The sequence below is a fragment of the Coptis chinensis genome, chromosome 4 (assembly GCF_015680905.1).
Source record: "Coptis chinensis isolate HL-2020 chromosome 4, ASM1568090v1, whole genome shotgun sequence".
NCBI lineage: Eukaryota > Viridiplantae > Streptophyta > Magnoliopsida > Ranunculales > Ranunculaceae > Coptis > Coptis chinensis.
In genome coordinates, this window is record NC_141459.1 from 94,872,668 (window position 1) to 94,886,950 (window position 14,283).

General features: G+C 35.9%; 1 protein-coding gene across 2 annotated transcripts; it reads left to right on the top strand.

Moving 5' to 3' along the window:
• The first annotated feature begins 515 nt into the window (after positions 1 to 515).
• Positions 516 to 4,594, top strand: LOC147505845 (thiol protease aleurain-like). 2 transcript variants are annotated; one of them, XM_086604186.1, is made up of 6 exons: positions 516 to 746; positions 1,046 to 1,197; positions 1,778 to 1,852; positions 2,050 to 2,304; positions 2,636 to 2,699; positions 4,474 to 4,594. In XM_086604186.1, the coding sequence occupies exons 3-6, from the start codon at positions 1,793 to 1,795 to the stop codon at positions 4,482 to 4,484; spliced, it is 390 nt and encodes a 129-aa protein (XP_086460312.1). In that variant the 5' UTR covers positions 516 to 746; positions 1,046 to 1,197; positions 1,778 to 1,792; the 3' UTR covers positions 4,485 to 4,594. The 2 variants fall into 2 exon arrangements, 1 of the variants encoding a protein (XP_086460312.1); XR_015220687.1 differs by lacking the exons at positions 2,636 to 2,699; positions 4,474 to 4,594 and having other exon boundaries at positions 1,043 to 1,197; positions 2,050 to 2,517.
• The last annotated feature ends 9,689 nt before the right edge of the window (positions 4,595 to 14,283 follow it).

Sequence of the window (14,283 nt, forward strand, 5' to 3'; positions counted from 1 at the left end):
TAAACCTAGTTCTTTGTTGTTATTTTCTAAATGCACTATGAGGTACATGGTTGTGGTAGTTTTATGGATAATATTATGCACGTGTGTTGTTTGCAGGTGTAGGAAAGCTTGTTTATACTCTACGAGTGTTGATAAAATAGGATAGTTTATGTCTTTTTTTTTTATTCTATATGCTGAATTTCTTTTTACAGGTGTCATGTATGATATATGTGCCCAAAATAGGATAGGTCATGCCAATTTTTTTTTCGCATGAACTATGAGTTTAAAGAAAATCGTTAGGTAATATGATGTCTATTTCCAACTTTCTTTTCCTTTCCACAGTTTTTTTGATAACAAACAGGATTATTTATTTCCCCAGTTTTACTTTCCTTTCCACAGTTTACCAAACAGACACAATTTTAAAACTGTTTCCATTCCATTCCATTCCTTTCCTTTCCTTTCCTTTCCTTTCCACAGTGGACCACTCTCATTATTTCCTTTCCTTTCCGTTAGTTAAAATTTAACAAACAGGCGCTAGTATACCCAATTCTCAATAGAGAAAAGACCTGATAGAAAAAACAAAAGAAAAATTCAGTTGCAGTCCGCTCTGGCACTTTCCCAAATCCACGAACATCTATCAAAGGGAACCGTCGTTGAGACCTTGTATTCAACACTAAAATTTCTGAATCCACACACTCCAGCTGCCGCTCAAAACTCCTAATCTCGAACCTACCACTCATCGGAACTATCCCTCTGCAATCGGAAAGGTACTTATTTATTTCCGTAGTTCTTATCTAAAGTTAGTGATTTTGAGTGCAATACAGAATTAATTGGGTCTTTTGGTTTCCGAATTTCCAAGTTGGGAATGCATGCCCAAAGTTTTTCTTATAGTTGTTTAATTTCATGAAAAGTTCACTTTTTTATTGAGATTTGGTATGTCAATTTCTTCAAATATGACAAGTTTAGGACTAAAATGGAGATGGTTTAATCTAGGTTCTCGCGGTTTTACTTTCAGTACATTTTTCTTCATCTTAACTATCAATGGTACGGTTTTTTTTGTCAGCAGAGCTATTTCTTTCTTATTGTTGTTGTTGGGTTTTTACTTGACTGTTGGAAGTGAGAGAATGACAAGGAACAGAAACAAGAAGAAGACTAGTACACGGACTAGTAATATCTCTGTTACTCCCGTAGTACTAGATACTTCCCCTCCTACTCAAGGTTAGATTACCAATTTTCCTTACATTTAACATCTAACATGCATTGTTTAGAAACTTATTATTAATAATCACTGTAATGAGGAACACTTAAAACAACAACTGATAATAATTAAGCACAAACATTTATGATATTGATATACATGGAGAGAGTTAAAAAGATGAAATGAAACACTAGAAGACTATTTTAACATGACCCACCTTGAGGAAACAGTTGATAAAGTGAATATTTTGGTTGGAGAAATATCTAAATTTTATAGTTAGGGGGCTGGTTGTGTCACCAAACAATGTTTATGTTGTATGTTTAGGTCAGTGTATATATTTGAATTAGAATGCTGAAGAGAAATTGTTATCGGATAATGGTTGTTTTGGCTATTAGTATGTTGGTGTAAAATGAAAGGCTTATGTCTTTCTAGTGGAAAAGGAAATGGTTGGTATTTCATTTTTTTTTTGTTAATTTGGGTGAGTTTGGGGGGTTTTTTTTTTCAATTGTTTAAGGTCTAGTGAAGATCAATACACCAACTTGAGAAATATGTAATTGTAAAAAATTGTAGACAGTTTCTTATAATCCCGTTGTTTGACAGGAGAGTTCCAAGCACATGAAAACTCCTCTTCCCCAATACAAGGAAGATGCAATTGCATTGGTGCATGCACTGATGGTAAGTCCTTTATCTTTTCTAAGAAATACGAAGTAGAGCATTTTTTGACATGAAAACTGCTTTAAACTTGTTTTTATCCTTGTGTCATTTGAACTGCAAATGACCATCGACCTTTATTTTCTTATAGAGGGGTAATTTACATTTCTAATTCCACAATTTCCATTGACTACTACTAACTTCATTTCATTCGTTTTCAGGGTGTATTTGACATCGAACATACACTCGAAGTGAACAAGATGCCATATCCAACCAAAATCCGACATGCAATGTTGCTTGCGGGGTTTTCTAATATGTGTGGGAAACCTGTATGGAGAGTGCAAAATAGCTGGAGCAATGATTGGGGCGATAAAGGTTTCATGTACGTGAAAAGGGGGTCAAACATCTTGGGGATCGAAGAGGCATGTGTATATGTCAAGTCTAGTTTATATCTGAACTACTTTTTGGACTTTGGGGTGGGTACCAAAAGTTTTCATCCTACCTCTAGTCTCTATGTAGTCCCACTGGAAATGCAATTTCTAGATTATTTCGACTTTATACTTACTCTGTAGTCTGAAGTACAAGTAGGTTTCATTTCTTCAGATATGGTCACTTCAAAAATTGATTCCATTCCTCACAGAACAAGGTTCTTGTTTTAGTATAAGGTTTGAGCTGTTTCATTCTCGATCCATCCATTGTTCTCTAGTGATTTATTTTCATTTTTTTTTATTCCTTGTGGTTATTGCCTCACTTTTACGCAAAATCTTAAAGGCTGATTTTTCAATGGCTATTGGTCTGTCGTGATAGGATTTGTCGGTGTTCTTCAATCCGAATTTCAAGCACATCGATAAATCCTTTTGGGATCTCGTAGGTAAGTCAATATTGAAACTATATTTTTCTTCTTGTTTTAAGTTAATTCCTCCATTGTTTGGATTTTTTTTGTAAATTTAAACAAAGAATACGTTCTTTTGTTAACAATCTAATTCGAATTTTCCAACTGTGATTTAGTCTCGGTGGCTTGATTTTGATTGTTGATCCATATTCGTATTAGTGAGCTTGTCCATATAAGAAATGGTCTTGGCACTTTTTGTATATCAGATGTATAGACGTGTGTTGTATGATTATCCCAATTTGATGTGGGAAAATGATGAGTGGGCTGTGATGGTATTTAGCCGCATCCCAGCTTATATTATTGTATTTCCCTTAAAGATCTTTGGTCAGCTCAGGATGCCCAATGTATTGGGTACATGATGGTGTATTGATAGGGTAGTTGATTAAATCGGAATTGGAATAAAAGTTGTAAGTAGAGAATATTAATTTATTAGGCACTAGTATTTGCCCGTATGGACGTGCGCCTGCGGCGTTTCGATGCACATCTGCCCCCGGTACGGCACAGATACGCGCGCCTTCGGTGCCCCCGATACGCATCTGCCTTTCGGTACTACAGATTTGCGTGCCTTTGGCGCCTCGATGCACATCTGCCTCCCATACGGCACAGAAACGCGCGCCTTTGGCCCCCCCCCCCCGGTACTAAAAAAACTCCAACCGAAGCCCAACTAAAAAAAATCCAATCGAAGCCCACCCATTAAAAGCCCGACAAAAAAATCCAGCCGCATTTGTTGACTTCAATAATAATGCAACACTCTTGTTCCACACTATTAAACAACCCACACCTCATAAGCCTTAGGATTTGCCACCTCATAAGCTAGATTCAAATATTAGGGGGTGGTGTTGGATGTCTAACACTACCCTTCTTTGTTATATAGATTATTTACAATAGAATAATTTCTTTATGGTAATAGATCTATCTGTTGTGACTTGTGATAGTCTCACTCAGTCATTTTAAGTTGATCAGGTACATAACAATTGATTTAGAATAAAACAAAAGGTGGGCCGGTTTTTGTTGTTGATAGGAATCTCGTCATATCTGGTTAATGACGTTTTAGATAAACTTGACCTAAATCTGGTAATCATATATTGATTTGGCTTAGTAGGGTTTGCAATCAATGAAGAGAGTGGCTCTTATTCTAAATATGGTAGTCTCTAAAGCATTTTATCAACATTTCTCTTGTTGAAGCAATGGATGGGTGGGTTGGGGGAGCGGGGTAATTGAAATGGATTTTGCTATTTATTATTGCATTTCTTACTAATTTTGTAAATAAACTGAATGTGAGTTGTACTGACATGATCACTTATGTAGAAATTGCACATCCTGCACCAAACTTACATGTTACATTCCCAAAGGATAAATACATTGATAGGGAGCACACAACTGACCGGTAGGGCAACACATTTTGGGGTTGTATTTCACATGGTTGACAAATTTTATGGATGGAGTTGGAATTGGTTTTTCCTCATTGTGAGATGTATATATGGCCTAGTAAGGTTTATCAAATTGATTGCCAAATTGATTTCATTTTTTTTTAATCCATTTGTTTGGTGTCACTCAAGTACTCAACTAGCCAACTTTCTGTTTCTTCCTAGGTGTACTTTGGAATGAGTGCAACACGGATCCTAGCTTCCACTTCACCTTTATTTCAAAACATGTTTTAATGATATATAATTTGGTTCCTAGCACTTAGTTCTCGGTCATTCGAGGTATAATATGGTTGGCCAGTAAGCTTGGGATATATTTCATTATGTAGGTACAAAGTGATTGTTTAAAGGTTACCTAGTCTAAGCTTGGGAGAACATATACACTATAGTCACGGTTTCGAAGTCTAAATATCCTGATCTAGCTATGTGAGTATAACCATACTCCTCTTTATTTTCTCTGTCCTTAATATCAGGGGTATCAAAATGTCTTATTGCTTATACCAAACTTTGCATTTATAATGGGTGCATTATTTCATTTAGTATGATGACTTTCACTGACCATTTCGTAACTTTCTTTACTTAACACCATGAAAATATTATTATTTTACTAAACCATGTGCTTATCTTTCATTTTTCAATTATTTTTAATTGTAAAAGTTCAATGTTAACTACAAGTCAACAACTTATTAGATTATTATCTTGAGAACTCTTACAGGTTTTTGCAAATTGTTTGGGGGCATCATTGATCGAGTTCCCTAGCTTGTATACATTGTGTATAAGTCATTGCTCATAATTGGCATGCAAGAATGGGATAATCTTCAATGATGGATGGATGACCTGAGCATAACGTGATTTGTTTAGGTCTAGGTAATGAATGATTTGTTGGCATGGTTTCGCTAAATGTAATGGAAAAGCATTTTACAATGTTAGTTATTAGTCATTTCAAAAAATTTGCAGCGATGTATACTTGTTCGTTACTATTATTCACTTGATATATTAGTGGGAAATTTCAAAGTTGCATACTTGTCATGTTATGGTTTGAAATATTGGAATGCAGTACATTTGTGCATGTGAAATGATCTCAGCTAAAAATATATGGGGTTGAGGTTATTGTGAATGTTTTAATTTTATTTTTTAGAATTTTGTAGTTGTTTTATTGGTGAAATAAGTTTACAGGTTATGCATTGAAATATAGGTTATTGTGCAGTATCTTTGGCAAGAAAAATATAATAATAATATAAATAATATAATTTTTTAAAAAAAAATATTTAGATGACGGTTTTAGAAGAACTGTCATAGTGTAAACTATTTGTTGATGTATTTTTCTTCCATAAAATGACGGTTATACAGTAGTCAATGGGTATCTTGACGGTTTTGTTGTGAAGTATTAGAAAATATTGTGAATTTCTTGACGGTGCAAACTATAATTTATGACGGTTGCATATGAGGTGTCATAATAAAATTTACCTACTATGACATTTTAAAGACTAATATATGTCATAATGGGAAGAATTTTGAAGATGTCTTTCTATGAACCGTCATAAATTTAATGATGGTTTTGGTTGACTTTTTATGACACCCCCAGTAATGACGACTATTTTTTAAATCAGAAAGTGTCATGATATGTATTTTATGACAGCTAAAAGCTGTCATAAAAAGCCTTTTTTTTTAGTAGTGTGATCAAGCAAGTGGACGTGTGATTTCTCTATCCGGAATTTACTTCTCCCTTGTGTCATTTCTCAAATATTTCACTTATATAAGGTTTTAGGCTATATTCTCACAGGATTTGTAGAATAAGTACTCTAGCCTAGATTTCATAAACTTACTGCCAAACAATCATAGATACTCATGTAATATATTTATAGAAAGATACAAAGATTATTATCTACATATTAACCTAAGTTTCTAAAAACTATTCTAATGCAAAAACTAACGTGAAATTTCTAGATTATTAAAAGCATAAAGAAAGAAAACAATACCAATATTCCTAAGTGTATGACATAAACTTTTTATTTATATTTTTGAATTTTTTTTTATTTTTTTACTAGATGCCTTAAATTAGTTTACTAGATACCAAAAACTATCATTATAGATATCTATATCCTAACAGATGCCTTAAATTATGCGTGTTTCTATGCCACCCCCAAACAAGAAGCATGTTTTGTCCTCAAAGTATTGAAATAAAAAGGGTAGAAAAATACCATGGAGACGCATGAAATTTTGGAACATCTGCAAAACAAGGTTAAACATACTAATATAGAAAAATAAAAACAGACGCAACTCTATATGAGTTCCACCCGTTATGGTGTTACAAGAAGTAAATTGCTTGGGACATAAACAGACACGAACAAAAATAAAAACTTACCTCCTCTCTAGTGTTTAAGCGTCATCCTCCTCCTCTTCTATAAAGAAATAAGGTTCCTTCGCATCCTGCCACGCCATGATGATTTGCTAGGTTTCACGCCATTTATCATCTACGATTGCTAACTTGTTAAGCGCCACTTAGTCGGATGGGGTGTAAGGTGCAACTTAATGAGGTTATATCCTCCACCCTTGCCAAGTCATTGCACGAAAAGATCGAATAATACAATTGGTGGGTGATAAGAGCCCAAAACTGTAGTTTTAACCCCTTTAAGAATATTGCTTTTGACCAATTATGTGATTAATAAGTAAGAGTTAGTAGTACTGTTATCGTGTTCTTATGTATTTCAGGCATTGGAGTCGAATATGTGCAGAAATGCGCCCCTTGTGCGAGATAAAGGAGCAAGGGTTAGTTGCTAAGAAGTTCTATGATAAAAGGCCAAGATTCAAGGAGAAAAAGCCTTGTTAAAGCCCTGTCAAAGATGAAAAGTCAAAGTCAACGCGGACAGAAACGGCAGCGCACAAAAGTTAGCAGAACTTTCGGAGGCCGTATCTTTGGACTCAGACCTCCTAATTGGGCCTACCTTATGTCAAAATGACCGGCTCGGAAAGAGCTTTCCAATGGTCTAAGACTTGACCCAATCAGAGAAGTAAAAGTGGATGAAAAGGCTGTTAAAGTCATTTTCAGCTGAAAACCCCTTTGTGGACTGAAGTAATGAGGTTTTGGGCTCAATTTTCCGGCCCAAAACATGGCTCCTCAGCCCATGCACGAATTTGTGGATCTTGTCTCTTCCATATCAAGAGACAAAAGCGTAGCTCTTAAGTTACTTAGTTTTTACTTGGTTTTACTTAGTCTAGATCCAATAGTTAGTTTTAGATCAAGTTAATTAGCTTCAAATTAGTGTTTAGAACAAGATTTAGTTTTTAGAATCAATAATTAGTTTGTATTTCAAGTTTTAGTTTCTAATTCAATTCAATTCAAGTTATTTTAATCAAGTTTATTTTAATTTAATCATGTCTTATTATTATTATTTATTGGTAATGAACCCAATGAAATCAGGCTAAAACCTCCATTAGAGGAGGTTAAAGAAGCCATGTGAGGATGATTGCTTGTTAGATTAGTTGTTATTTAGAATAGAATTTCAAGTTCATTATTATGAGGATTTAGAGATAAACCTCATAATGATGAACTAGAGTTTAGAGCCACCATCAAAGAGATTTATGGTGGAGTTAAACTCTCATGCTAGTGGAACTTTGATTCGAGAGGACTTGGTATTCACTAGGGATCAATATTCGATTCGATGACTAACTAATAGCCAATCAAATTGCATGGTGGAATTTCTCCCCCTTTATGTTCTTCCAATTCATTAAATCGACCTTTTAATTGCTTAGTTAAATTAGTTTAATTTATAATTAGTTTTAGTTTAAATAAATCACAACACTACTTTCATTGTTCTCACCATTGGTTCCTTGTGTTTGATTAATTGAATTTGTTTAAGTCTAGATAGATTAAGAGTAGAATGATTCCGTACTCTATATATTGAATGAATATATATGTGAAAGTAGGAAATAAATAATTGATACCATAAGAATAAGGTTAGAGTAATCTAGTTGAGTTTTTACGGGTTATCAGTGGGTCTCACAATGTTGACCCTAACCTAATCCGTGAAACGGGTACAAAAAACAGGGAAGAAACACAACATAATACTGCAAACTAAAACAGGCATAAAAAAGTACTTATTCCTCATGCTATGGGCTCGTGTTAAACTAGACATTAGGGTCTGGGGAATATCATAGAGTATACGTCCCCCAGCTAAAGATAGGAAAATATCACAAGTTTCATCATTCACAGAAGAATAACGCCATTCCCTTCTAATGTTTAGCATGATCCAAAACATAACAGTGCCCACGTTCATGGACAGGCTACCAAGGGCGACGTTATATTCCCTTTGGTCCTTTATCCTAAAGATTCTTGCCCCGTAATGCTCATGCAAATCCTCATAGTTATAAAGGTACATATTATCGACCAAATAGGCCTGTGAGTCTTGTATTTCAGCGGGCATAGCAAGTCCAAAAACAAAGGCTAACAAGAACCTGGTAATTTCCATTGGTTCATCCTCAATGGTGATGGAGAACACTTGTTCTCCATCCGGTCTATAAAAGAACTTACAATTATCATAAAAATAAGATGTAAGTGCCGGAGAATAACGTTCATCAGGTCTTACCATTAGTGGTTCCCAGCCTACGTGTATGATCACCTCGTGAAACCAAGCACCATAGGTGTCGCTTTGGAACAAATCTTCAAAAGACTACTCCGGTATGATTGTAGGAGATGTCATCACAATAAACACACCCTAGAAGTGCTGCAAACAACCCTAGAAAAACTCACAAAAATCAGAAAATTAAAGCGGCTGTGAAGGTCAGGGCGCGAGGTACGCTCCAAAATGGCCTTTGAAGGCGTGAGTCGCGCTCCTTTCTAACTCGAGTTCCAGGCATTTCAGCGCTAGGCGTGCTCAGAAGTAGCCTATATAGGGCGCGGGGCGCGCTCCGTGTGCTCTGAGCAGGATGAAGTGAAAAACAAAAGGAAAAATTTAGAGGTTCAAGGTGAGAGATGCACATGAGATGTGTGGGTTGTGAGTGTAGAATGAATCAAGTACATATAGGGTTTTAGTTTCTAAAACGAATTAACAAGTTGCCCAAAAATTTTAAGGCAATTACGGAAAACAAAATATTTCCAAAACCTAAAATGGAAACAACCCAGATTCATTATTCCAAAACAAACCTAATATCTTTTAGATTGAATTTAGAATAGCAACGTCCTAACTCATTGAAATTTCATCTTACCACAATATCTAATCCTAACCACACCAATATTGGCAACATTCGCAACCAACTCATTGCAAAATTAATTCTAAAATGGTGGATCAGATAAAAGCAATGCTAAAAATAATAATGTCACCCCCAAACAATTCGGGAAGGTGGGATTTACGCAAAAATCATCGCATACTTAGACAAGAACCAAATTAAATTCAAATAGAAATTCAAATAACAATTAACTACATAATTCAAATTTAACTATTAAATTTAACAACTCAATATCCAATCTACTAAAAAAAAACAATAAAAACAACAGAAAAACAACAAATTTATATAACATAGTTTAGGATGGAAAGACCAACATCCCACCCCCAAACAAATTTTATAGAACAGAGTTTAGAAAATTTGTTTTAAATGTGGGTCTTTTAAAGTCAGATTCCCGAGACTTCCTAGATTAATATTTTTATGGTTTTGATATTTTTTTTTCATTTTATGACTACGGGTTAATATAAGGAAAACAATAAAGTAATAAAGACATAATTCACACCATAGAGAAACATGACTCAAAAACCGAGAAAATATGCAAGAGTGGAAAATGTGAATTATGTTAAACGTGGACTTAGGATCCGGTACTTGCAGCCACACACTCCAATATGAGGGCCCGGTTACCTGAATGGTGCACTTACCAATGTATGGAAGTGAAAGAAAGTACACCAAACAACAAAGTGAGCCGTTTATAGTCAGATACTCGAGACTTTATCTCTAACATATGTATATAATGAACATACAGTTTACCATATATCAACAACCGAAATAGTTGTGGATCTTGCCATAAATAATTAACATGGAATGCACCCCCCCAAACAACGTCAAACACCAAGATTTTCTACGACGCAACTTAGTGAAATTAAAGCGAAGTCTGATAAACCTAGAACGTAACCGAGCATACACCTTCTTCTTCATCTTTGAATGAAAGGGTGTCCAAGTGAATAATCTTGAGAAAATGGATGTTTGTGGAAGATATGTTGGATATGTATAAGTTTTAGAAGGAAAGAATAGAAAAAATGGGAATGTGGGTTTAGCACAAAACTCATTCATGGTGTAGGTAGGAACTGTCTCAATTCTGAAAATGAAGGTGTCAAGTGCCTTTTCCTTGGGAATTATTTTTGTATTAGGAGGATTTAGAAAATCATGGAGCACAGGAGAAACAAGAGGGTCAAGTGCAAACTCAAGGTTCCTTTGAAAAGGTGGAAGGTGGACAAAATTAGTGATGGAAGATGAATGAGTGATAGGATGATGTGAGGTGGATGAATGGGGCTCGACTAGAGCTCTCAGGTCTAAATCATCAGAAGCCTTGAGATATGCAAGACATTCCTCAATAGGTAGGTCAAAAGAATCACTGGGATAGAGGGTGAAAAATTCATCTGCCGTCATAGCGTCAAGGGATGAATGGATGTTGACAGGGAGGGACTCGCGAGGTGGCAAGGAAGAATTGCAAAAGAGTCGAAGGAAATCTTCCTCGACTTCCAGGGAGTTCTCGTTGAAGTTGGAACTTCTAAAGGAAAGGAATTTGTGCATTTGATTATCAGGAAACGTGGTTTTGAAATAATCTTGAGCTAAACTCTCGATCATACTAACCTCTCCATCGAAGTTGTATCTAGGACTGTTTTGCCATTTTAAAAGCATTTACCTCAACAGAAAGATGGCCAAAAGACATGGATATCAAACCATCGTGGCAGTTTATGAGCACGTTGGCAGTAGCCAAGAAAGGACGCCCTAAAATGATCGGAACAGAGTTGTTAGTGACTTCTGTATCAAGGATAACAAAATCAGCAAGATAGTAGAAATCATGAACCTTAACAAGCACGTTTTCAACCACACCCTTAGGATACTTAATAGACCAATCAGCTAATTACAACGTCATTTTAGTAGGTTGCATCTCCTGTAGACCTATTTGTTTATATAAATAATATGGGAGTAAGTTAGCACTCGCCCCCAGGTCTAATAGTGCGGTCGTCATGTAGGAATCTCCTAAGGTGCATTGTACAGTAGGACGACTAGGGTCTTTGTACTTAATGATTCCATTATGTTCGGTTAAGGTTGGAAACTATTCAGTTAAAAATGAGTCTTTAGGAATATTGGTCTTACGCCTAGTAGTGCACAACTCTTTAAGAAACTTAGAATGGTGAGGTAACTTTTTAATCGCTTCAAGAAAGGGTAGGTTTATCGTTAGATTTTTGAAAACCTCCCTAATCTCCTCGAAATTTGTATCCTTGGTTAACATGGCTAATCTCTGGAGAAACGGTGGTTTCTCTCTATATTTAGCATATGGATCAACAGGATGTCTAACCTTGGCTTTTTGTTTCTTAGGTTATGGTTTAACTGGTACCTCTACTGGGGTAGGATCTTCTGTTATTACTTTGGTATCTAGTAAAATATCAGGTGTAAAGACTACTGGTGAGGTAACTACAGGCATAGTTACGGCGTTATCAACCACTCTGCCAGAACGGAGAGTGGTGATAGCATTTAGCTCACCTACGTTTCCATTTTCAATACTAGTATTACCGTTTACCTCAAAGGCTGTGTTTATTGTTTTAGGATTAGGTATTGCTTGACCTGGAAACACACCTTTGGGTTGTACTTTCTCTTGGGCTAACCGTTGTAAGGAAAGTTGGATGGACTGTAAAATCTATTGTTGGGTTTCCATAAAGGCATCGAAACGATCCGATTGTGGATGTGTAGTTCTTACAGGTGGTGTGACAGGAACTATCTCACGTTGATTATTAATAGGTGGGTTGTAATAGTTATGATTAACTGGAACGATATCTCTATTTGCATTATAATTATTATTGTTATAATTATTATAATTACATTGTCCTTGTCCTTGTCTCGGTGGAGCTTAATTGTAATTGTTTGCTGGCCTAACGTTTTGATTATTATACGCTGGAGGTGTAACTTGTTGATTATTTCGCCAACCGTAGTTGGGGTTTTGTCGCCAAGGTGCGTTAGGTTCGCTATTAATGGAACAAACATTGTCCGGCTGTGTGGATTGTTGTTCATAGACTAGAGGACAATAGGAGTCGGGATGCGTAGTATTCAAACAGAAATTACATGAAATAGAGTTGATATTCATGACAGGGGTAGGCTTTTGTTGAACAGAAATAGCATCTACCTTTTTAGTGAAGGATTCAATTAGAGTTTTAAGCTCAGGATCGGATTTAACCTCAAACATACTGGTAGCCTTAACTGTTGAAGAAGAACTAGCGGAGCGGGAGATATCGTCACTGTAGGAACCGTTATTCAGAATGCAAAATTTCTACAAACCGCGAGAACCCACGCGCAGCGGAATCAATGGGGTTCTCACGATTTGGATAAAGAACATACCTTTAAGAATCGGTTTAGATAACTCTGAGAATCCAAGCTTTATGAAATCCGAAATCAACCTCTTGATCTTCTGTTGTATTCCTTTAGAATAGATTGGACGTTGTGTGGACAACGATCTACCAACCCCCTTTCTTTCTCTCAAGATCATAAACGAATTCAGATCTACTTTTCTTGCCCCTTTTTAAGAACAAATGAATAGTGAATAGGTTAGTTTTGGCCAGAGAGAAAGAGTATTCTATTTATAGGCTACAACAAGGACCATGAGGAGAAATTAAGGTTGGGCCTCTTGACGGGCTTGGGCTTCCCATGTTCACCCCGAACACACGGCCCAAGTCCGTTAACAAATGGCTTATTCCACTAAAGGCCATTGTTGCATTACCGCCCTAATCCCAAATTACGTGTCAGCGTTTATGGGCTCCATATTATATGCTCGTTGATCTCCCCGTGTTTAAGATATCGAATGTCCGTTGATTAAGTTAAGTTACTGACAACTACATTAATCAACTTCTTATGTCCTTGAGTAGTACCACTCAATCTCATTGTCAGGTCAGAATAAATCCACCTGCAGGGTTAACATGACAATCTTTTTGAGCTCCTCAAAGGGACATCATCAATCCGACTTCTTGCGGGACACGGATTCCTTCTATAATCAATAGCACACCTTACATACAATATCATTACCCAATCCATCGAGTTTGTTGATTCACATGCAAATGAATCTCACTCATTGATGATTTAAAGTAATGTACAATGCACGTAAGTGCCCGTTATTATATCCGGATTAGGAGGACAAGCATCCATAATAACAGAGGCGTTTGTTCTCTTATACAGTCAGTATAAAGAGAAACAACCTCACTTGGTCCTATTCAATATATACACACAAAGTGTACTAGTGTAATCCTATAGTCAAGATAGACTAATACCAAATTATACTACAACCGTACCAATGGTTTGTCCAAATCCATCTAGGTTGTGAACGATTACTTATACTTTATGAGGTACTGATGATATGATCTTATGTGTGTTCACACCATATCATCTACAACATAAAGTATTAGACAGATGCATATAACTAATAACATATATAATATGCATAATATTTGCCCATATGATTCTCATTCAAAAAATGAAGAATTAGAGTTAATACAAAAATAATGCTTTTAGTATATAACCCTATCAATCACTACCAAGTTATTATTATGTTTTGTTTGATTTTCTAAAAATTTATAAGCCTCTGAGGTTCCTTTACTGAGGAAACTACCCCCATTCATTATATAAAGGACTTCTTTATGGTGGTGTAAAAGTCCCTTGAAAAAGGCACGAACTAACGTGTCTTTCGCAAGGTTATGATGTGGACACTCTATTGAAGGTTAGTGAAACGATTCCAATCCTCTGAAAAGGATTTATGAGGATTCTGTCGAAAAAAATATATCTTGGAAAGCATTTCATCTGTCTTCAGGGGAGGGTAAAAATGTTCCATAAATAGTTGAACAAGTTTGGCCCATGAGTCCACAGAATTAGGCGCTTGGGCAGTTAACCAAGACTCCACCTTGTCGGCTAGGGTGAAAAGGAAACAC

Excerpts from the sequence above, each read along its gene's own strand:
- LOC147505845 (XM_086604186.1), top strand. The coding sequence starts at position 1,793 with ATGAAAACTCCTCTTCCCCAATACAAGGAAGATGCAATTGCATTGGTG. Across the intron at positions 1,853-2,049 it reads CATTGGTGCATGCACTGATG|GGTGTATTTGACATCGAACA; the intron begins GTAAGTCCTTTA and ends ATTCGTTTTCAG. Across the intron at positions 2,305-2,635 it reads ACTACTTTTTGGACTTTGGG|GATTTGTCGGTGTTCTTCAA; the intron begins GTGGGTACCAAA and ends CTGTCGTGATAG.